At 38.5% G+C, this 23,741-nt stretch overlaps 1 protein-coding gene across 4 annotated transcripts; it reads right to left on the reverse strand.

The window, feature by feature from the left end:
* Window positions 1-23,731, reverse strand: LOC311151725 (uncharacterized protein). 4 transcript variants are annotated; one of them, XR_014616023.1, is made up of 7 exons: window positions 23,630-23,731; window positions 12,686-12,856; window positions 11,370-11,451; window positions 10,170-10,232; window positions 4,389-4,564; window positions 1,381-1,466; window positions 7-1,023 (listed from the first exon to the last, which is right to left on the reverse strand). XR_014616023.1 is itself a non-coding variant. In XM_084202348.1 (6 exons), the coding sequence occupies exons 3-6, from the start codon at window positions 11,371-11,373 to the stop codon at window positions 26-28; spliced, it is 270 nt and encodes an 89-aa protein (XP_084058474.1). In that variant the 5' UTR covers window positions 11,374-11,451; window positions 12,686-12,856; window positions 23,630-23,731; the 3' UTR covers window positions 1-25. The 4 variants fall into 4 exon arrangements, 2 of the variants coding, with proteins under 2 accessions (XP_084058474.1, XP_084058473.1); XM_084202348.1 differs by lacking the exon at window positions 4,389-4,564 and having other exon boundaries at window positions 1-127; window positions 1,366-1,466; XR_014616024.1 differs by having other exon boundaries at window positions 7-1,466.
* Between the last annotated feature and the right edge of the window lie 10 nt (window positions 23,732-23,741).

Below are 23,741 nucleotides of genomic sequence, written 5' to 3' on the forward strand. Positions count from 1 at the left end.
TTTTAGACACATATATATGAAAGAATCACACAATCCTTGTTCTTAAATATCTTATTCCAAGTCTCTGAATTTGTTGTATCTTCTTTTGTAAGAAAGAGCTGTTGGATGAGTATGCATTTGTGAGTATCTGCAAGTAAAGTTGCAACAGCAAGTCCTCCTGATGTGTATATATTTAACATTGCAATTATTTATTAATGTTGCCATTCTATTTATATATTTGTGCAAATACATGTAAAAACCATGTTGTTTTGGTAAGAAATAAAGCCTATAATGGGAAGAACACTGTGCTACAAGTGTAACTGTATAGTCTCTCTGATTTTACCAAAACAAGGAAGTCACCAAAAATCTATGCTGAGTGACCAAGCCAGAATCCAGAATGACCAATGTGGACCTGATGTCCATGTCCCTGTCTCCCAGGCTTGGTCCAGTGTTTATTCCTAGTGCCTGAGCAGGAGCCTGCTTGCTCCAGAGCATGTCACATCAGGATGGGCACTGTGGTGAATGTGCCATGCCGTAGTGTAGCTTCTCTTTAACAACCGTGTCAAAACCTATTTAGCTTCAAGTGTGGCAGCCCTGGTATCCAGCTGCTCCTCTTCCACATTGACATCTAGAGGACAGTAAGAGTTTGCTTTATCCATGTCTTGGCTTGAAAAGACAGGTGTCTGCTAAGGAAGGCAGGAGCCTCCTTTGAAAAGGAGGAAAATGTAAACTCCCTCCCTCTAAATTATTATAATTTTAAATTAAGGGGCTCTCAGGCAAAGATATGGGAATAGGAATAACAGGTTTTTTACTAGGAAAATTAAAAATACAAATGCAATAGTACAAAAAAACCCACTGTCAGAGTCAGAATACAACCTGGCACCCTGTTGGTCAGGGTGTTGGTAGCAGTCCCATTAAATGGTGGCTGCAGCCCTCCTGCAGTGACAGGTGTGGTTCTGTTGAAGCAGTGATCCTGTAGAAGGGTGTAGTTTTCCTCTGACAGTCCAGTGGTGGTGTAGATAGACCTGGTCTTACTCTGGGAATCTAGTGGCAAAAGGCTGCTGATGGTGTTCCAAATCTTAGACTATATCCAGGTAGGAATGCTTGGCTCCTCCCCCTGGGTGGAGCATCTCCCAATGGGATGATGTAATTTTATCAGTCAGGCAGTGAGACTCAACAGCCCATTAACAGCAGATATCTCCCAGAGGGAGGATTGGTCGTGGAAGAGCTAAAGAAAACTGCCCCAGCTGGTTTTGACAGGTGGCCCAATTAACAGTAGATAACTGCCCCACCTCTAACAGATGGCAATAGAATACACGCCCCCAGCCACATCTTGCAACCTAAGACAATCCATCATGTCATAATTTTACCATGGGACTTCTTTACCTGAGGGGTACTTACAACAAGCTTTGGTACAACTTCCATCACCATGTTGCATGTCTGTGGCTTGTAGTTGTAGTTCCAAAATAATTTCTCTTTTTCCATTTCTAGGGGGCAAACAAAGCAATTTTTATCAGCTGGCCCTTTTTTTTTTTTTCAGTATGGATTATTTTTAAAAGGAACTTAAAACAAATAAAATATTTTCTTATTAATACTCAATTACTTATGTGTGTGGAGGCTACTGAAGGAAAGGAAGAGACCTGCCCTTTATTACAATTCAAACACAGTCATGCAATCAAAAATGTTGACATTTTTCCTTCAAAAATATTGTGGTAGCATCACTACTTTCTTCTAAGGAAAGAGGAGCAGGTGTCTTGCATAATTGTTTCTTATACTATTGTTTCTATGTTATAAGAGTTCCTTGTATCATTTGCATGCTGCTTGGGATCTCTGGTCTCAGGGAGGCAGGCACGCCATCTGCTGTGGAAGATATAGAATAAAATCAAATACCACTTGTGAGAACAAAAAAAGTGTGTGGGAAAAAAATACCCCACTCCTAAAATATTACCTCTCCTGGAATTTTTTTTTTTTCAGGAAAGAAATTATCACAATTCAAGCTTTTAAAACAAATCTCATTCTGAAGAAAATAGACATGGTACAGATATGGGCTGTTTTTCTAAGTTTCTTTTGTCCATTTCTAGGTTAAATTGTTAAAAGCCTAAAGGAGCCAACTGTAACTTGTAATTTCAAGGACAGTGGGGGAAGGGCCAGGATAAAACCTATCTGGTCTCAGACAGAGTAGTCTCAGCATCTCATTCCTGCCTTGTACACTACCTTCCTTTAGCAGACTAGATTAACTCTGGTCTAGAAGTAGACCAGAGTTTTCTCTCTGCTTTTGGCCTCAAAAAGCAAACTTTTCAAGGCTCTATTTTAAGTCCTTGGAGACCCAAACACAGCAATACAGCAATCTCCTACCCAGCCTTACAGCTGTAATGACATGTAGATAACCTCTCCACTGATCATACCAGCAAGACCTGGCTAGCAGAGGAGAAAATCAGGATTTGTGGCATCCCCAATCACTGCCAGAAGAGATTTCTCTCACTATGGAAGAGAGAAAAGAATATGGGCAGCTCCAAAGGGACCTGGGAAAATTAGTTTTTAGCCAGATTCCACAGTATGAAACTCTCAGCAGCACTTTGTCTGCCTAGTGTATTCTGAAAGAGAATTTAATGGAAGAAATTCTTTCTATGTTTTTATTAAAGCTCCCTCTCCTTTGCACTCTAGTTTAAAAGCCATTACCCCCTAGGTGGCACTGTCCAATAAAACAAGGCATGTTTAAATATGGAATGATCATTAAGAAAGAGCCATTAAGGTTGGAAAAGATCTTCAAGATCAACTTGTGGCCAAACACCACCATGTAAGTAAACCATAGCACTTAATGCTACATCCAGTAATTTCTTGAACACTTCCAGGGATGGTGACTCCAGCACCAGGTGCAACAAGTTGTACCAATGCTTGTCAGCCCTTTCGGTGACAAAATTCTTCCTGATGTCCAACCTGAAACTTTACTGGTGCAGCTTGAGGCCATTTTCTCTTGCCCTTCTCCCGGGCCTGGGAGAAGAGGCTGACCTCCACTGGGTATCTCCTTTCAGGGGACTGTAGAGAGCAATAAGGTCTTGCCTGAGCCTCCTCTTCTCCAGGCTAAACACTCCCAGCTTCTTCATCTGCCCCCCATAGGACTTCTGCTCCAGACCCTTCATAAGCTTTGTTGCCTTTCTCTGGACATGCTCCAGGACCTCAATGCCTTTCTTGCAGTGAGGGGCCAAAGACTAAACACAGAACTTGAGGTGCTGAGCACAGGGGGACAATCACTACACTGGTCCTGCTGGCCACACTAATTCTTTTACAGGCAGAATGCCATTGGCCTTCTTGGCCACCTGGGAACACTGTTGGCTCATGTTCATCTGGATGTCAACCAACACCTCCAGGTACTTTTCTGCTGGGACTGTGGAATTCTTGTTTACAATGTAAACTAGCGTAAGTATGTTCAATTCAGCTATTAGTCTCAGCTTGGTAATCCTCTTTTTCTGAATCTGTCTCTCAAAGTCAATAAAACATGCTGCTGTGAATCTCATTTAAATACAGTATTTTTACTTTCAGAGTGCTATGGAATATATTTTCCTGGAAAATTATTGCATATTGCATGTACTTGTTCTGTATGTGCTCAGTGAATAAACCAGCAGAGGCTGTGCTTACTTTAGCAAGTCATTCAGAGCAGCATGAGCAGATTGACAGCTGTAAACTGCAGGGGCTGAGGTTCCTCACAGCTCCAGTATATTCTCATTCAGAAGTTATTTTGCATCTGGTGGGAATTGGCCCAGTACAGCACATCAACATCACCTATTTTGAAACTCCCTGAAAAAAAGCTCTCTCACAAAACTTCCTCAACCACGGGACCTCTCAGAAGCACCAAGTTCCCCCTTCACCTGTCTCCCGTAGATATGTTTCATACCAGTCTCCACTATGTACATAAAAACTTCACAGGTAGGAGGAAGCCCTCTTTTCTCACTCCTCCAGGTTCTGAGTGACACTGTTTTACTTGTTTCATATCCTGCTCTTCACTCTGGTGCTGGAACATGGATTGCTTGGTGGCGCAGGGGAGGAGGAATAGCCTTTGCCCTCCAGGCACTGTAGCAGTGCCAGGAAAACACCTTGAGTACACCCTTCTTACTCCTTGCTTTCACATACAAAAAAAGGAGACAGGGAATCTTTCTGACAGTGTTTACCACTGTGACAGCTTTGTTCACAGCCAGATAGAGATGCTGAGCCTAGGAGACAAACTTAGACAGGATGCTGGAGATGTGGAAAGAGAAGTGGGTGCAAAACTTCTGAGAGCAAGAGGGTGCCACTGAGAAACAGGGAACTGTGAAGCAGAAGGGATTTAAAGGAATGATGCCACAATATTCTCAATTAATTTCTGCAATTCCCTTTTGAGAAGAGGTGCTCTGCTTTTCTTCATATTATAGAACCTGGTAAATAACTCCATCGTGTACATCCTCTTTGCTTATTCAAGATCTCCTCTGATTTTCCTTGTATATGGTATTATGTGTTGTCCCTTCATCTGGCTCTCACAACAGCATCACTATCTTTTGCTGGTAATGGGTTTAAGTCCAGACATCATCAAATTGTGCCATGTAAGGCTTTCCTAGGATAAGAAAGAAAATATGGTTTTATATAATCTTCTTAATTTTTCTCTTCTGGTGTCATCCAGAAGGAATCTGCCCACCCAATTACAATTACTCTGGCAAACAAAGAGGTTGTGGGAGGAGAACTACTCACATATCACCGTACATTTGGGGTTGTTTTCCTTCCTGTAGAGAAGGCTAGCAAAAATCTTACAGAACTTTGGTTTCCAGTTCAACTCTCAAATTGACTGGAGTACCTTTATTTCAACAAAAGAATGCTAAGACCCAATCCATAACTTACAGAGGGGCAAAATTTCCAGTGTCACCCAGCTAGGAGTAAAAGGTCTCTAAAACATTTTGTGATTACATCAGTGCCTTTTAGTGCAAGCAGAAATTGATTTATTCCTAAAAGGAGGATGTCCGCATGATATATGTGTTTATGTCCAATGTCAAGTACTACTTTATGCCCTTCAACATTGAGGAGAGTTTTGACTCTTTTTAAGACAGAACTAGAAAGCAAATGTACCTGTGATGAATCAGAGGCTTTGAGGAAACATTGGTTCTTTCAGCCCAGCCTTAAGAATTCCTCCTGTGCTGGCCCAAGCTGATATGCACACTTAGTAGAAAACTCTAATACTGGATGTCTTTGGTTTGCAACAGCTAGGAGGCTGGAGCTCATTAGGAAAGTATATTATGTCTCCAGGCACTGATAAAGTAAATTCTTACTAATGACTTGTTTGTTGTAGTTAATATTCTCAGCATTTCTCCAGACATTCAGAAATAGATTATTTCTCTCTTGAGAAGTATAAAGCAAGTTTTTTCACTAAAGAAACAAATTATTTTTCTGATAAAGCCTATATGAGATGTTGCAAAAGCCAAAAAATGTGTTCAGTACAGTTTTTCTACCTTAACAGTGTGCAGTAGAATTTTTATGTATGTTCTCATTATTTTTCCTTTTTTTTAAGCTCTCACAGGGATTTGAGTAAATTTGAAGTATTTTCTCCTCCAAAACTTTTAGGAGCTTAGAAACATAAGACTGCCACACTATCTGTTGAAAGACGTTAAGTCTATCTATAGTGATGGAGTTGTTTTTTTAAGAAATAGGAGGGGGTTTTATATATTATTTGCCTAAAATTGTAGGCCTCTGTAAAACTTGCATCTAAATGTCATCATGCTGCACATCTGCAGATCATACTGAAATATCCTTTTTTTTTTTTTTTTTTTTTTTTGTTGCTGTGAAAAGCAACAGGAAATAGCCTGTTGGCAGCTACTATGTTCTCTGTGTGAGTCTGTGAGGTTCTGACTCAGACAGCCTCCAGTTCAATCAAAACCTCAGGTTTTAATGATACATGATTAAATACAAAGGGGGTTTTGTTGGTTTTTTAATTAAATTTTAACTTGCTGTGTTACATCCCAGGAACAAAATACTGCATGTGATCCTGGATGAATGCAGGACAAAAATCCTAACCCATACGTTTTCTTTATTTATAAAGATTAATGTAGACTTTATTTAAATAGTTCATGTTGACTCTTGAATTTCCAAATATATTTGACTGCAGTAGTAATTTCTGAAAGCAATTTTAGCTTCTTTCTATCTGTCCTTCCTGCTTTAGCTAATTCAGTTGTAAATGCATGTGGCTTCAAAGGAAGGAGGAAAAAAGCATAATGAAAATAGTCTATATGCTTCAAAATGTTAAAAAGATGGAAAACTATTTAAAGAACAAAACATGTCTCAGGAGCTTGAGAATCATTGTGGACTGACATATGGTAATCGTATGTCAGCATATGCCTGTGCTGCTTCTACAGCATATCTCCATTTGCTAAATTCTATTTGTGTCCAAAGTTGTAGCAAGAAGATCAAGTTTCAATGCACTTTAAAAATGTACAAGCATGATTATATGTTTAAGTTTTAGTTTTCTGTAGAAGCAATCCTGCATATTTTTATTATTTCCTTGTTTCCTTGCTCCTTTTTCTGATTTTAGAGACCATCTTGACACTTCAGTTTACCCATCTCACCCCATGTTAATTTCTTCGTATCAGGAAAATTGGGACCAACTCCAAGATTAATAAGTATTTCTTTAAAGCTGGGGGGGAAGATTCAAAAGATGCAGTGCATAGAAACATGTGGAATTAGAAGAGGGGAAACAGTTTCAGTTTCCTGCTCTGAATCGAGTAATTTAATAACCTAATCACTGAGTCATTGTGTGATTTTTTCTGGTTTCTAGAACCCAGAAATCCCAATCTGAACTAAAGAAATTTCCCTCTGGAAAATTTTGCTGAAGTTAATATAATTTTAGTTTCAGTTAAATAGGACTATTAGAAAAGTGCTGGGAAATTTCAGATGCAAACTAGGTGTGAGTTATGAGCTAACCCCAATTCTCATGTTGTTTCCTAAGAAATATTCCTTTCTCCATCTCAAAGCTGAGGATATCTGTTTGTTTCAGTTTTATAACCCATGTTAAAGCTGACAAACTATATATTTGACTCTTCTGACTACTAGAAAAAAAGTTATTAGGAGCTGCAAATAATGTTGACAATTAACAGTAAAAATATTGAGTGTTGTATAGAGGTCTAAGATTCCTTCCATTATTACAGTGTAAATGGAAAGCATTTCACTTAAGGATACTGCATGACAGGGAAATAGGTTAGAGCAAGATCCCAAGGGTAACATTGTGTTGTTTGGGTTACACAGATAAAGTAAATGGAGCACATGTTTCCTTTCTATCTGGAAACAAGCAGTGAAGAATTTCAATTTCCAGTCAGATGGGCAAGGAGTGGATTCTCCTCTCAAGATAAACCAAAACAACTTTGCCAAAGGAATGTCTCTAGATTGACACTACTATACTCCAGATGAGAAATCCCCTCACATTACTGAGTCTCAAGCATGGATGAACGCAGCAGACAGGTGAAGCAATCATTTAATCATTCAGTTCCATTAAATGGGACATTGCTTAGCTACATGCATCAAGAGCTAGAAAAATGAGAGCTACTTTGAACATGCACAGGCCTTGGGATTAGAAAACCACCACGATTTCTGTCCAAGGATTGCTGCACTGAAATCTCTTGGAGGTTTCTATCATAACCCAGCACTGTGGTGGTGGCTGAGAGACTGTGCAATGGTTGCTGCAGTTTCTGCTTCGCTGCATTACCTTGTAATGACATTAGCACATATTTTACATTCTGTGAGGGGAATGCTTCCCTCCTCCTCCTCCCTGCCGCTTAGAAACAGTGAAGAGATGAGATGTGACACTTGAAAATGCTATAGCTCTGTGACCTCACTGGGGTATAAGATGGTCTTAGTAGAGGCAGAAAATTCAGCTGCCTGAAGTACTTTTGCTTCATCCAGCTGGTGTCCTACTGCCTGCAAAGCTGCTTCCAGACAGCAGTGCTTTGTTATTCACTTGACTTTACTAGCCCTTGTCAGAGTTAATTGGATTTGTGACATGGTCAGATGTTTATTTCTTGATTCTGTTGTCCCTTGCCTTACAGAACACATATGCCAGGGGAAACAACATCTAGCAAATACCAAACTATGAAGAGATACATAGAAATGCTGTCCAACTTTTTAGGAGATAATATTTAAGGAAATGTGTGCTTAAAATATTTCCCCCCTCTAATTTATGACAATATTGTCACTTAGCTCTGATTTATTACAATAACTAAAGCAGTTATAAAACCTTTTGTCTAAATATATCCACATCTCTCCAGACAGTCAAATATCACATTCATTAATGTGGTCATGTATAAATGCTCAACTAAACATTGTAGCTGAATGCTGTTTTGGGGAAGAATGCACATAAATCCCATAAACGAAGGTTACACTTCTGGTAAAATCTCTTAGTTTATTAAGCATTTGAAAAACTTACACCTTTCATGACAGCCACTGCCTAGGTCATAATTTTATTATACCTTCCTTTGTGTAATAACTTTAGCTTTGTATGTGAGATTATATATAATAGTAGTTATACAACTCACTTTCTAAATCTTTGGTACTATTACTGATGAAGTATTTTGCTGTAAATGTTTTTAAATAAAATGAAAAAATGTTTATGAAGTTATTGATACCTCTAAATGATTTAAATCAAAACCCAAAAAATTACTTAATTTATAACTGCTACAAAAAGCATGAGTTTTGGCACAGAATCCCAGAGGTTTTATTCTGAAATGCAGTCTCCCTTCTTACAGAAGTTTTGGTTGGATGAGAGGCCCACACGTGACCTTAGAGAACAGATAAACACACACACATGCTCACAGCACTCTGGAAGTCACAGTGGATGCAGCCTTTTCTTCAGGCTTGAAACAACAGTAAATGACCCACACCTTTGTATACAAGGAGTGTATAGAAATACCTGAATATTCATTCATATGTCCACACAAGCTAAATTTCATACATGTTATATGATAGTAACAGCAGGAGGAGAGGGGGAGAGAGAGACAGATTGACAAAGCAGTTAAGCATGGGCTTAACTTTAAGTTTGTATCCAAATCCTCATGAAGTCAACAGCTATGCAGTTGGAGCTATGCCAGCATGCAGCTGAAGATGTGACCATCATAGTCTACTTTATGTAAGCATGCTGTTACTAAGTTTGTAAGCAGAAATGGAGTTAGGCTTGTGCAAGAGAGTAATAAAATCAAAGAGAAACTACATATCATCACATCAGCAAGAGACAAAATGTATTATTTATTTCTATTTCATTCTAATTTTGTTATTAACAGACCCCCAGTGCTTTCAATACACATAAAGCTGCAGTAGCACAGGGGCAAATCAATTGAGCTTGGTGTCATTTTGGGCAGCTATTTGGAAGCATCTGAAAAATGCACAAGACAACTAACCTCCACTCCAACATATTGTACAAGCTGAGAAACAGAAGAGGATTTTTTTTTTTTTAATTATAGTACTTTCACCTTTTGTCCTGATTTTGACAGGCCATTGATTCCTTAAATAAGGCAATGTTTAGCCCTTCATCTCTTGCACTGTGAGGTAACATTGTATAAGCCAAAATAATGTCCACCTAGACTTTGAAACTGTTACTCTACCCCACCAGGAACTTCAGGAATAGACTTACTGCCTTTAGTGGGGCAAGGTCTGAAGTAAAATCACTAAGCAATTTTGCTAAAAAGCTACAAAGCTGGAGAAATTTTATCAGAATATCATCTTCTATTGTATCACTGTTTCTATTTGCCAAATGAATTACAAGACTTTCTTATGCTCTACTGTATTATGTTAATTAAAAATTCTTCATTACATTTCCTTGAGGGCAGTCATAAAAAAGGTATCATCTCCAGACAACAGTCTATAAAATATCTGGTGTATCACAGTTCCTTCATTACATTCACATGTGTCTTTCAATATCGTTATTTAGCTTCAATAAAGTTGAGATTGATTGATTTATTTACATGACATCTAGTAGCAATCTACAAACAATAGCTGGAACAGAAAAAATAGTTCTTCTCCAACACTGCCTATTATAGTGGAATTGATTTATTTTTGGAATAGAGGTCCATTAGGAATACGTTTTCTAGCAAGCTATTCAAAATGCAGCAAAATATTAAAGAATAATCAGGAAAAGGAAGAAAAATTGTTTTGTGCACTTTTATTATTTATTAACCTGAGTTGGCACTTACTTTGATACAAAGAGTTACACATGTCAGAATGCTCCATGGTCTCCAATTGTACTTTTCTCAGCCCTAAAAAGATAGGATAAAAAACCACTAAGGTCAGCAACCATGTACACACCAGCATAAAGCTTATCAGCTTCTATTTATTCTTACAGTTCTTGCACAATAGATTATTAATACCAAGGTTGTATCAACTACCATGAATATTTAACTGATTAAAAAATTGCATATTAGTCCACAAGATATTGCTGATGTCTGATTGAATCTCAAATAAGATTAAGTATTATTGGGGGGAGGGGTGCAGAAAAAGAATGTCTGTTAAGATAAAAGGAAAGCACAAGACCTCAATAAAACCTATTGCTAATATCAGAAGCCAAATTCCAACTTAAAAAGCAAGATTCCTCTAGACATGCTGCTGTATTTTGTGTCATTTCTTCATGAACCTTCCTCAGAAGCAGGACTGCTACAAAGTGATGCGTGAAAGCAGGCATCCCTCCCTGCTTTCAGGTGCAAGGCCTTCCTTAGTGACAGAAATAGGATGTCCACTTATGAAACAATTTCTTAAAGTAAAGAATGTAGGTTACTAAAATCTGGCACAAGATAAAACATTTCCAGGCCTGGAAGTTCCTTAGCATCCAGCCCTGGCAGGAGGCAGAGCCCCTCAGCCCAGGGTGACAGGGATCCTTTGGGAGGGAGTCCATCTGGACACCTGCTCAGGGACCTGCAGCCCTGCGAGTGCTGCCAGCCCTGCCTCAGAGGCAGCTGCAGCTCTTGGAAGGCTGGGCCACCTGCCAAGTGGATGGGTAGAGAGCTGGCAGGCAACCAGCAAGTTTCTGGCAAAAATTTGACAAGCTTGGGTTCCACAAGATTTCTCTTTTAAAACATAAGAATGCTACCTTCTCTTCACCACAAAATACTAAATAGTTTATGTTAGGAAGTGCATTTTGTACAAGTCCATTTTCTGCCTCCAAAAATACACGTTGAGTAAAATTTAACTTGACAGTTTGTGGTGAAGCTCAGATAAAACCAAACATTAAGGAATATATGCCTAATGAGAAAAACTAGTATTGAAGTAAATAGAACCACACAATCTACCTGGTATGTCTGTGTCTTCTGTTGCTTGAGTTGTGCAATACAGGGCACTGCAGAAATTCTGCAATTAGTTCTAAGAAACACTGAAGTATCGCAAGCAAAGTATCTGCTTACCCATGGCGCTTCCTCAGGCAGACACTGACTGGAACAAGGGGTTAAAATGTAACTCTCACAAGGTTTTGTTGACTTCCCTTAGCTAGAAATAGAAAAATCATAATGTGATTTCCTGATATAGCTCAGTATGAAGTTGTCTCAGCACAAATTCTAATATGTATTTTAGACATAAATTAGCAAATATCAATGTTAATAGAGTTATAGCACTTATTGTGTCTGAGCTAGAACCTTTGGCTTGGGTTGTGCAGTTTGCTTACATATTTAAAAGAGCAGGAAAATCTACAGCCCTCCTACTGCCAAATAGCATAAGTAATTAATCAGCAACTACTTAGCTCTTGAACTAGCTAAACTAAAGAATTCTAGCAGCTATACTTTTGGGGATTGAAGGCTGAATCCACACAGATGGATCCAATATTCCTTCTGTGCTGGTGTCAGTGCTTTACACTCTGACAGGGTGGCTGCAAGCCCCAACCCAAGTTCATATTATTCTATATTCATATCTTGTTTTACAGTCAGGAGTTTACTATAAGGAATGCTGACAGTTGTCCCTTGTGAGTACCTACATCTGACTGAATTTGGTTTTCAATGTTCTCCCTTCAGCTTTAAACAAATGCAGGTTTCATGCACTCAGCTAAGTATTAATTAGCCTGATGCCTATCATTGGTGGGAAAAATAACTCTATGCCATGTTACATTCCTTCAGCACTTATAAAATTGTGAGAACCAGTTTCAACTGTTATATGCACTTAAACGTCTGGGTTTTTTTGTGCAGGAACTTAAACAATCTGTTAATGAAGGTAGAAATCACTGTAGCAGAGAATCACTGTCCCATTCTGTCCTTTTAGAGCAAGAAAACACCAGCATTTATGGTATCTTTTTGCAGCCAGAAATTTCTGGTGTACCAGTACAAGACTTCCAAGAGAAAATACCTGGCAAAAGACAACAGAAAGTGCTAAGTCTTGTCTCAAAGTTTCCACTTTATATATTGCACTATAAAATGCAATACAGTGCAATATATAAAGATGGTGGAGTCCAACTCTTTTTCCTTGACAGCCAGCAGGAATACAGGTAGTCAGTACACATTTTAATGTGCTGCTGTCTCCTGCACTCTCCAGACCATTGGGAGAAATTGTGCATTCCCTGTAAGGCTTCCACTTATGCATATAATGATGAATATAATATATTTGGCTGCCTTCCTAACAATACCTAGCAGCATCTAGCACACATGCTTATACTGTAGTAGAATATAACAATTTTGTAAATGTGGAAAAGAGACATTTTCTGAAGTCAATGAGTACAGCTAGAAAAAAAACATACCAAACAGGAAGGACTGCACTGCAGACCACTTGTATAAAGCAAAGCCTTTTCTTCAGAGAAGGACACCTTTATTTCATGAACTTATATTAAGCTGAATTTCTTTGTCCAGCTTGCATGTTCTTGGTCACTGGCATTTTTCATGAGACAAAGCAAATGCTGATCCTCTTTGGGCTGTAAGGGAAAACAGCTGCTAGTCAGAACTGGGGTATTGAGAGCACTTGGTCAACCCAACTTCACAGAAGGTTTAAGTACCTCCAGACTGTATCACATCTGTCAAAGCAGCAGCAAATACAACATAAAATGTAGAGCAGGTCCAATTTTTAGTGTGTCAGTAGAATCAGCCTGCAGTTATTTTTAACTGTCTCGGAAAGCTTAGCAGGCAGATACAGTTAATCCTTTAAAGGATTTGCAGGTATTCATAGCTTAATAAGTAAATATAGTGGTTTAAGCCAATAGGAGCTTCTAGACAGTCAAAGACAACCTTTACATGCTAACATTAAAAACATAAAAAGAACAGTTTATTTTATACAGTCCTTTCCTGACAATCACCCTTAAATTGTCAGTATGTGCCAGAATCCCAGAGTGAAATATGACATAAAAGTGTTAGCCATTAATGTCCACATGTGTGAGATTTATCAGCAAGCAGTGAATTTCTCTTGTCTTCTATTTCCATTATCCTACAAGTGCATTGAAAAGCAGAGCTGCATTGTGAAAATAAATTTAAAATATATCTACTTATGTAATAAATAAATAAAACTAAAATGGTACAATTCATTTCAGTAAGAAGAAACAAGGCTGAATTATTTTTATAGGTCATATTTTATATTGCTTGTATTCTTTTTCAGGATTCACTGACTTAGGCTCAGCTGACAGATGTGGGCCTCCAGTATATTCATAAACACCGTGAAAAAGAACACACATAATTAGACAAAGGAAAAAACATCAGATGACACAAAACTATTAGGCTGAGGAAATCTAGGACTAGCTATGAAAAGCTTTGGAGGTGGTTCAATACTGAATGAGTGATAAAATGCCAGAGGCTATTCAGTGTCATTAAGTGCAATGAACATCGAGAAGGGAAGAGAAAATACACATATATGTATATATATGGGGTGTTAGTATCACCAGGAAAGAATTATGAAAATACCTGGTGCTTAAAGGAATAAACATACCTGGGATTTATTTAAAAATTAACAGAAAAATGTAAAAAATTTGCCCTGTAAACACTCAGGCCACAAATACTTTATTAATAATTTGGAGCTTTAGTCATTCTATTATCAAAAATGTTATGACAGAATTAGAAAAACATCTATAGAAGAATATAAGAGCAATGTATCAAGTAATGGACTTTATTCAAAAGGTGACCTGGTAATAGCAATTCACTAGTTTTCCCAATATAAATATTGGAAGGCATGGAAGGCTTTTTTTTTTTTTTTCAATAATAAACTAAGCTTACTTTCATTACATATTGTGAGGCATAAACTGTACATGGACCAGAAAAAGCATGACTTCATTGATTCAGCAGTTCTATTCAGTAGGTCAGCAGTAACTGTTAAACAAAAGAGACTCTTAGTCACTGAAGGCCTGAAGAGCATGATGGAAAAATCACTGCAAGCATGACTGCCTCCAGACATTTTTTCCATAAGTATCTACTTACTAGGTTAGGTAGACTTTTCATCTGGCTGAATTCAGAGTTCTCAGGTCCTCATGACTAGAATGACTGCAATCACAATGTATATTGTTTGGCATATTGCTACAAGAAATTTGGCCAAGAGCTCTCTGTTTCTATCACTGCTACTTAAAAAAAAAAATCAAAAGAAAACAAAAGCCCTTCATTAACTGTCCAACTGAAGCAGTCTAATTCTCTACACATTTTTAAGGTTATATAATCTGGCTACCAGACAAACCACTGCTTTCATACCTCAACTGTGTTAGCTGAAATATAGTTGAAATATATGTAGATAAGAGATACATGAAAGATAAGAGCAGGATATTACTCCACAAGGTTGTAATTAGGACCCTGCTCTTCCCAGATGAGTCAGTAGTGAGATGTATTGTTGACTCTGATGCTTGAACAGAATTGTGAGACATACAAACATAGGACTAGAAGGGAACTCCTAAATCACTGCAAGTACTCAACTCTTACACTTGCAGTTGTATCACTCAATTTATTTCAGAAACTGACCAAAGTCCCTTTAGTAACCACTCTATCAGATGGCAGTCTCAATGTGAAAATTCTGGTTTGATTTTTAGAGTGAGAGTATTCCTAGTTAGTTGATGACTTATGCTCTTCTACTAACACAGTTCCTTGGCTTCAAGAGAGCTTTACCTCTGTGATGGTACATTCAGAGAAGGAAATTATATCGTCTGTTAATGCTCATTTAGCTTGGCTCATTGAGGCAAGTGCTTTCACAGCACATCTCTCCTACCATGGTATGCAATGTGAAGAGGTCCCAGCTGGCTGTGACACCAGGCCTGTCAGAGCAGAGACACTGCAGACATTCCACACCCGCATGGCTCTGGTCCCAGGAGCTGTGCAGATAGGTTAGCACATTCCTTTCAGGCCAACGTGCCCTGTCACTGAGACAGCCAGTCTTCCTCAGCATGTATTCAGAGCCAAACTAAGGTGGCTGCACTAATTCACTTCTGGAAACAGTTTAGTGGTGATTAGATCAATTATTTATTTACATACTTACACTCCTAGTTTCCCACTCTACACCTCCAATCCCATGGATCACCAAGCTCTTTCTCCTCACCAACTCTCGACTGATTTGCCTTTCTGAAATGCCAAATTTCCATAGAACAGACTCCTGTTTTTCCATACATCTCAAAGCCTATGATAACTTTTGACACGCAAACTGAAAATAATTTCAACATTTGCACTAAGGGCTTTGCTGGAATGCTGAGCCCTGAAAATCACTACAATGGCTCTGAAGCTTAGTGACAATTCTATTAAGAGAATGACATTTTGGAAGAAGCATCTTAATAAGGTAGTGGCAGATAACTGACATTACCATTGCCAAATTCCTAAGAGATGCCTGAGAAGGGAAGAAATGCAGTTAAAACACTAGAAAATCAGGATTGACAGAACACCTGACAATGGTTCTGCAATTTTTAAGAAGAGTCTATCTTAATTTCTCACACATTCCAATCTTTCCCCTTTACAATCCAATTTGCTTAGGTAACCTGGACACCTTTCACTCCTCAGTGTTTCCCTGGCTCCATTCCATCCAGCAGATTTGTTGCTGCAAGTCATTCCTACTAACAGACATTGCACAGAGAACACAGTTTCAGGAAGTCTACCACTTATCTCACTGAGTGCTTCACTGTCACATCAGCACCTTTTCAGAATTCAGGAAGGGCAGGGGTCTAGGAGTGGAAATAAGAGAAATTGCTTAGGCATGGATTCTATCCTGACAAGCATGAAGGAAAGGCCAGCAGAAAGATCAACATAAACCTAAAAAAAAAAAAAAAAAAAAGGATTTGAGGGCATATAGGGCTCCAAAACACGGAGATACTGTAAGAAGAGCTTTATCACTGAGGGAATGAAACATTGTATCATGGAATCACTTGGGTGGGAAAAGAAAAGACCTCCAAGATCAATGAGTACAACCATTTACCTAACACTGACAACTCCAAATCATGTAAATCATGTCCCCAAGGACCACAACATCAGAAGCTCCAGGACCTTAATGATCCAGAGTGACTTGGTGGGTGGATGAGGGACATTCAAGTTTTATAGATGAGCAAGAAAGGGGTTGTGAAAGACAAAGTGGCTTAAGAGAAAGGCTTAAGAGAAAGGACACATAGAAAAACATTTAAAATTGAGATTTATTTTTTTTAATGTGTGGCCTTCTGCAGAAATTTTGATTTAATTATTAAATATAATAGCTGTGTATGCATATTTAGTCTTATGAAAGCAAGCAAAATATTACTGAAGTTGAATATGCAGCCCATATGTATTTACTCCAATATGAAACCATACAATGCTTACCTTACAGTAATTTATACTCTAACATATATTTTGAAAATCTGTAATATCCCCAATCAGACTATGTAATTAGAAAGATCTGTGTTTGCTCAGCAGAGGAAGCAGGACAGTGGTACTTCCTCATTCCCTTTCTGCCATCCTAATGTCCAATTGCCACTGTACCTGGCTGCTGTGCTCCTCACACAGTGAAGAAATGAATGAATATGAGGAAACAGCATGCAGGAAACAGTCTGTGTCTGACTATCCTTTCATGCCCATTTTGCTTTGTTGCAATACCTCTGGCTTAATAGGGCTTTCACTTGATTTAGTTCAAGTCAAGGGAAGAATTGGCCCATAATGTGCCCATACACCTGTCCAACATGGCCCTAACATTCCTGACAAACCTTCTGAACATCTCTCCAAAGGCAAAACAAAGCAACTGCAATCTGAATGTAATGCAATGTGAGCCAGACAAATGCTTCAGCTGACCTTGATCTCTTTCCAAAACATGAAACACTGCATTAATAAACACCAACAGTCATTTCAAAACCTTCAGAGTACTTAGCTGAAATACTTTCATTGTAGTCATATAGTCAAGTGTTAGCAAATTGTCACCTTAAAGATAGATGCTGCATTGGTAGTTTGCAAAGAATTTAGAGAAAAAAATTTAACCAAACACAGGAAGCCCCAATGACAAACAGGGTGCTGGACAACTATAAAGTTTTCTGGGGGAAATAACACCCTGATTTTCTTAGAAAACATTTAACATTGAATAAATCAATAATTGTTCTTTCCTTACTTTTCTTTGGTACTTCTACTCATTCTGGTATACTTGCTGTGAATCAATTTCATAGAACAGTACCTTCCTCAAATTAGGATTTGATCCATTTTCTTTACCCTGTCAATATTCTTACCAAAGTAAAGAGAAATCGTTTTTATGGTCCATGAGATGAAATACTTATTCTTTCATTATGAGCCAATAAATTTATAAAAAAATCAGCCAATCCTCAACTCCATCCATAGATGTGCTCCCATCCTACAGGGATTAAGAATCAAACAGGCCTTTCCCTTGAGTGTGCCATCACTGAGCGAAGGGCAGGGATAAGAACCTGGGAGGGTGCCGTGAACAGGACAAGAACAGAGCATCTGTTCCTGTGTGGATTTTTCTCTCCTCCTACATATTCAAGGGAGAAATGCATACCAAGTGTGTACAGTGCCTATTTTTAACCAGTCAGGCAAAGGGCCATGATGGCTCTGTCCCATTGCTCTGTTTATCTCAAGGACAGCTACAAATGCCTTGTGCTGACAACTGATGCTCTCCCCTCATGCCATGGTATCCCCCTCCCTATTCTTCAAATGTTGCCTTATGTGTTAAAAATGTGTCTCCACAACACATATTCTTGGCACTCTGCAGGCAGCTCTGCTCTTTGTTTTTGTGCATCACAGCTCTTAATACAACATAAAGACAGATCTCGCCAGGACTTAAACAAAAGCCAAAAAAAACCCCAAACCAATCAGGCCTCCTTCCATGCTAAAGAACCTTCATAATCCTGTTTACTGAATGTATTATATCTTTTAGGTTTGCTTTCAAGTGAGAACTCTCAACTCTTATTGCCAGTATTTCTCTTATCATATTAATAATTTTTGTTGTTTTTGTTTTAGACATCCTAAGATATTTTAAGGCTATTCTAAGGCGGTTCCTCATATGATCAATTTTTGCTTATTTTCTGTTTGGGCTATGTTTTTCTACCAATTCACAGAGAGCACAGTACAGGTTAGTCATACATTCTTGATTATACTAACCAAAGTCATCCATTTATACAGTTCTGAGGAGGAGGATGATTTTACCAGGCAATTTTATTGAAAAAAACATCATCCTTACAGAAGATTTTCACAGCAAGAGTAATATGGAAAATAATATCCTCCTCCAACATATGAAACAACTTACCACTTAGTCAAAATTGTGATTTCTAATCCAGTAGTTTAAGGAAGTACATATATATATATATATATATATATATATATATATATATATATTTGAACTCTGAAGGGCTTCAAAGACTAGACTGTGAAAGGGAAAAAATGAGGAAATTACAAGTATCATTCTCATTTTGCAGTAAGTGGAAGATATCTTACTTTATTCCTACCAAAGGCAGAGCAAACACAAATCTTCACAGATACCTTGAGACAACATGCATAAAGTACCTGCCACACCACAGACACAGATCTTTCCTTATTTTATGCTAGGCTATCCAAGTAGCCATGCCATCTGGCAACCAGAAAGCCACTATAAAGAAAACCAGCTACTTGAGAAAGAGTCATTCAGCTCCTTGAGGTAAAGAACTCACTGAAAAAGCAGAATTTTAAATGAAACACAAGGAAGTGCCTGCTGCTGACTGCCTCTACATTAATCTGAAAAATTATTCATCCATATAAAATTTTTCTGAATAAACAGTATTGTATTAAAGAACCAAACCAACCAACCAACCAAACAACCTGAGACATTTCTGTCTGGGAAGAAATTAACCTGCTCAAACCAATGGAACAATTGTACTTACACCATGTGGCCCTGAAAGAGCTGAATGTGCCTTGAGAGGGAATGTACCTGGTCTCCCAATAGAAAACAAGGACACTCAGATCTTGGCTGATCAGACCCTCCATAGTTATTTATCTTCATATATTCATAGTAAGCACATATTTTTAATCATAAATGAGACATGTAAAGCACATTTTAAGTCCCATTGATTGCAAGTAAGTTTAAGGGTGTGCTTAAACATATGTTTAAGATGCTCTGGTAACAAATTTACATCCAAGAAATCAAACATTTCTTGAATCTATGTGAAATACAACAGTTTTTTCCTTTTCAGCAGACCATAATAAACTGCTTCACAGTTAGCTAGTCCTGACCATTCTTAAAAATTTACAGTGCAGTACATAGAAAATAAATTTAGAACTAAGTGGTCTATAGCTGCACGGTCTGCAGAGCTTATATTACCAACCAGCACAAACCATAACTGGATGAATAACAAGATTTATACTTGGTCAAATGAAAAATAGAAATGTGATACACAAAACTGCTCAGAGTCTACTATTTCCTAGGATTAATCCCAGTAAGGCTCCTGAGACATGTCTGTTATTCTTAAGTATTGTCTATACAGTTTATATTAACAAATTTCAGCATACAGATTGAAATATTAATTCTGTGCTGAAGTAATCCATTTGCAAATTGCGCTATTGCAACCATTCAGGTAAGTCATACAGTATTTTTTTCATTTCTTGCCAGAATAACTTGAATGTTGTAAACAAGACCAGTAATTCACTTTCAAGATTAGGTTTCACATGACTGGCTGTTAACACTACAAAAAAGCCACTTTCAAAAATCATTACCAACTTCATGAATGATTTCTGAATATTAACTGCACACAAATTCCAATCAGCAAATGATGACAAATCACCCTGTCTTTCTCTTTTAAAGACTTAGTTTTATATTTTTGAATACATTGCAGCCAAAGGCAACAAAACATCTTCTTGGAAATTTTATGTATTCTGCTTCTTCATCGCTGCCTTTTCAAAGGGAAGCTTTTTGCACAGCAAACTACAAGCATGTATTGAGCACAGTGACCTCTATAATTCTGATTTCAACAACAAGGTCAACATCACTAAGAAGCCAGTTTTGCCTTGAAGGCAAAAGTCTCTCTAAGAACCCAAACTGGATCTTTTAAATGTAATTGAACTATAACAATTCATTTCCACAGGCTTATGAAAAAAAATGCCTTCTAAATTTGCAACCAATTTTATAGTATTTGGCCACTGACAATAGATGCACACTGGGAAGCTAGACCATCACTTTTTAAATTTCATACACTGCTAACTCAGACAAAAGTTTTTAAGTGAAGAGAGACAGGCAACAAGGAGCCCTCTGTTATGAGCAAGCACAGCATAGTCAAAACACATGAGAAAGTGCAAAGGCACAGAAAGTGAGAGAAACTGAGACTTCACTCCTGGGATCACCAGTCAGCTGTGCACAGGAGGTGTGTCCCTGTTGGTGCCTCCTTGGTCAGCACAGCACAGGTGACACAGCTGGCTCCCTCCCAGAGTCTGCTCTTCAGCATCACCCCAGGGCAGCTCACAGAGGGATGGAGAGCTTGCCTGTATTAGGAAATTACATTATTTCACCAGTGAGATGCTACTGCAGTTTACTCTTGTGCATGTGGGTAGTTAAGCTGTTGGCAGCACTGTTTCCAGTTAGAATGGTTGTACCAATGATCAGCTGAAAAAATGTGATTTCTCAGCAGAGTTGAGGGACCTGTCTCTTCATTACCTTCATATTGCATAGGCATACCTATCTTTGCAAGTGTAACAGCCACTGAGTATAACTTAGTATCAAATCAAAAACTTAACTTCAACTTCAAACCTCACAATTTTATAGTAGGGAAGACCTTTATATATTTAATCTCCCTGGCTAAATAGCTACAGGTTCAGTGAGGTAGGAGAAAATGAGGCTTTAATGTTTGCTAGGCATCATTAACATCCATTTCTGTTCACATTTTGGAAAATGCTACATGGAGTGGTTTTTACTATACATTCATAAGATCACTTTGGCAGACAGAAAGTTATTTCACAGGGTCAGTAAGGAAAAAAATGTACTAGTGATTTCCCTCCCGCTTTTCTACGGTTGCTTCATTATAGCTTTCCTAAATTCCCTCTTCCTATCATGCTGTACAGCTAACTTATGAATAATTTAATTGGGATACTCTACCAGCACACTGCAGTTGATGAAGGCTTGATTTTCTCAACATTTTTGCTTCCATGCTGATTTTTTTGTAACCTAACCCGAGAGCATGATGACCAAGCATTTCCATTTTCACCTTCTCCTCTGCAGTTCCCGAGACAGAAATAAAATGGAGAGGGGGCAGAATGGGAGGGGGTGGGATGCCTTCTGCTAAAGGCAGAAAACACATCACACAACCATCATCAAAACTTCATGTGTGACAATCTGGTAAGCGAATCCTCAGGGAATTTTAACTATACGCATCCCTTCACAGGTACACAGCAAAATCCTCCATGACAAGAGGATGAGGCAGTAAAAGCCACCTTAAAAAGACTCCAGAATGAATGGATGTCAGGGGAAGGAAAAAGGGAGAAAGAAAAGAGGCGGTCTCTCACTGAGAATAATCCTTGGTAGCTTTATCATTACCATGCTTGGTTTTCTCCCCCAGATAGCAATATTAGCCTCTATAACAGTGAAAAAATCAGAAAACTTGCACCCTCTTTTCTCAACATCAATATGTTCCTAACTCAGCACAAAGCAGCAAGCTTTTATTATCCCTCTTCCTTGTAGCCTTTTATTTTCTACTGCTTTCACATACTTAGATATTACTTCTGTCATCTACATTCTAACTTCAAAAAAGTCCTAGGGTTATACTATTTACATATCTCAATTTAATATAGTTCACATATGAACAATATGATAAGGAACATAATTTAAAATAACAAGCAACATGAAGTAGTTTAAAACTCTCCTTATTTTCAGTGCCTCTAAGTGAGGTGTTTAAAGCTAATTAATCAAATTTCAGTGATTTTCCCCTTTTAAATAAAGTTTCAAAAAAAATCTAAAATCCACACACCCAGATAAGCAGCAATCTATTTCTCATATTATATTAAAAGCAACGTTATCCCTTTTGATTGAAGTAGGTGGCTGAATTTTGGACTCTTAGAAGTTGCTTCTGTTAGGAAGCGTGTTCCAGAATCTGTTGGGGCTCTTTGTGTGTTTTCCCCTTTCTCTTAGAATTTGAATTCAACCTGCATCTGAGCTGATCTGTTTATTGTCACTGAAAAAGCATTTCCATGCCGCTCTTTCCAAATTCAAACTTTACCCTTCTTCTCCCCTTACTCTCTGGTGTTTTCTGTTCCCCCCCACTTTGTATTGGCTCTGCTGCTTGTCAAATGCTTCCCACAAGCTGAATCAGTTCATTAAATTAGCAGCATTATTCAGCCATTTCAGTAATCAATTTTTCTGTATTTCTGCGATTTACGTCAGTTGACCCAACAGTGATGAAAACCAGAGATAACAGGTGAAGTTTACAGCAGGCCATAAGGAGGCCTTGCAGGGTCATGCAGAAAGGTTTTTTCTTGGCAGCTTGTCAGTGGCATTCCTCTATTCAGTGGTCCCTATTTACCGGATAATGCATCAACATCAAAACTTTGCAAGTCTTCTGCACCTACATTCTGCCCATGACAAACTACATTCTGTCCGTGACAAAATACCTCTGATCAATAACTGTATCTACTGCGACAGATACCTCCAATTCAGCACATGGCTACCAGTGTTTCACTTATTTTATACCTGAAGTACCTGAAAGAAACACACTTTCATGAATGGTGACCTACACCTTACAACAGCTGATCCCTACTAAAACAACTAACAAGTGAAAGAAACATCTGTATTTTGGGTTGCAAAGCAACAGAGAGCCATTGAGAGAAACACATGGCTAAGAAAAACAGCATTTTTTATCAGTGGGGAGGGAAAAAAATCAACACAGCAGCAAGAAACATAAAAGTACAAATTGCTGGCACACATACGTCGCTAATACACCAAATACCTTCCCGTATACCCAGAGTCTCTGGGAATGTGCATCCTTTGTTTAAAAGGAGGGACACAAGGAAACATCCCCTGCGTTAGGTTTTCGCTGAATTCCCCTTAAGGGACAAAACTCACCCATTGAACTTTTACAGAATTTACCACCATCCTTGTGTTACCCTAGGAAACATACAAAGAAAGAGTTGGCACACTTGCTTGCTTCTTCTGGAACTTCTAGCCAAAGCCGAGCTGTTAAAATAATGGTGATGTGACCCATCTTTCCCGAATTCTCAAGCGATACACGTGAGGGAAGAACCGAGTAACGAGGCCTCTGGGAGAGGTTGACCACCCTGTCCTCCCAAAAAGGCACACCTTACTCCTGAGCCGCACTTACTTCTCTTCGATGCGAGGTGCTTCCTGCAGGGCCGGGGCTGCCCACGGCAACACCTCGCACGGGAGAGCGGCGCTGAAGGCAGCCGAGCCGAGAGCCGCTCGCTGCTGCTCCG

Source organism: Fringilla coelebs (assembly GCF_963513975.1).
Source record: "Fringilla coelebs genome assembly, chromosome: 1".
Taxonomy (NCBI): Eukaryota; Metazoa; Chordata; class Aves; order Passeriformes; family Fringillidae; genus Fringilla; species Fringilla coelebs.

What these genes read in the sequence shown, in the direction of transcription:
- LOC311151725 (XM_084202347.1), bottom strand. An exon ending in GTGTAACTCTTTGTATCAAA is followed by an intron (nt 1,467 to 10,169) that starts GTAAGTGCCAAC and finishes TTTGCCCCCTAG; the next exon opens with AAATGGAAAAAGAGAAATTA. An exon ending in AAGTTGTACCAAAGCTTGTT is followed by an intron (nt 1,024 to 1,380) that starts GTAAGTACCCCT and finishes TTTTGCCACTAG; the next exon opens with ATTCCCAGAGTAAGACCAGG.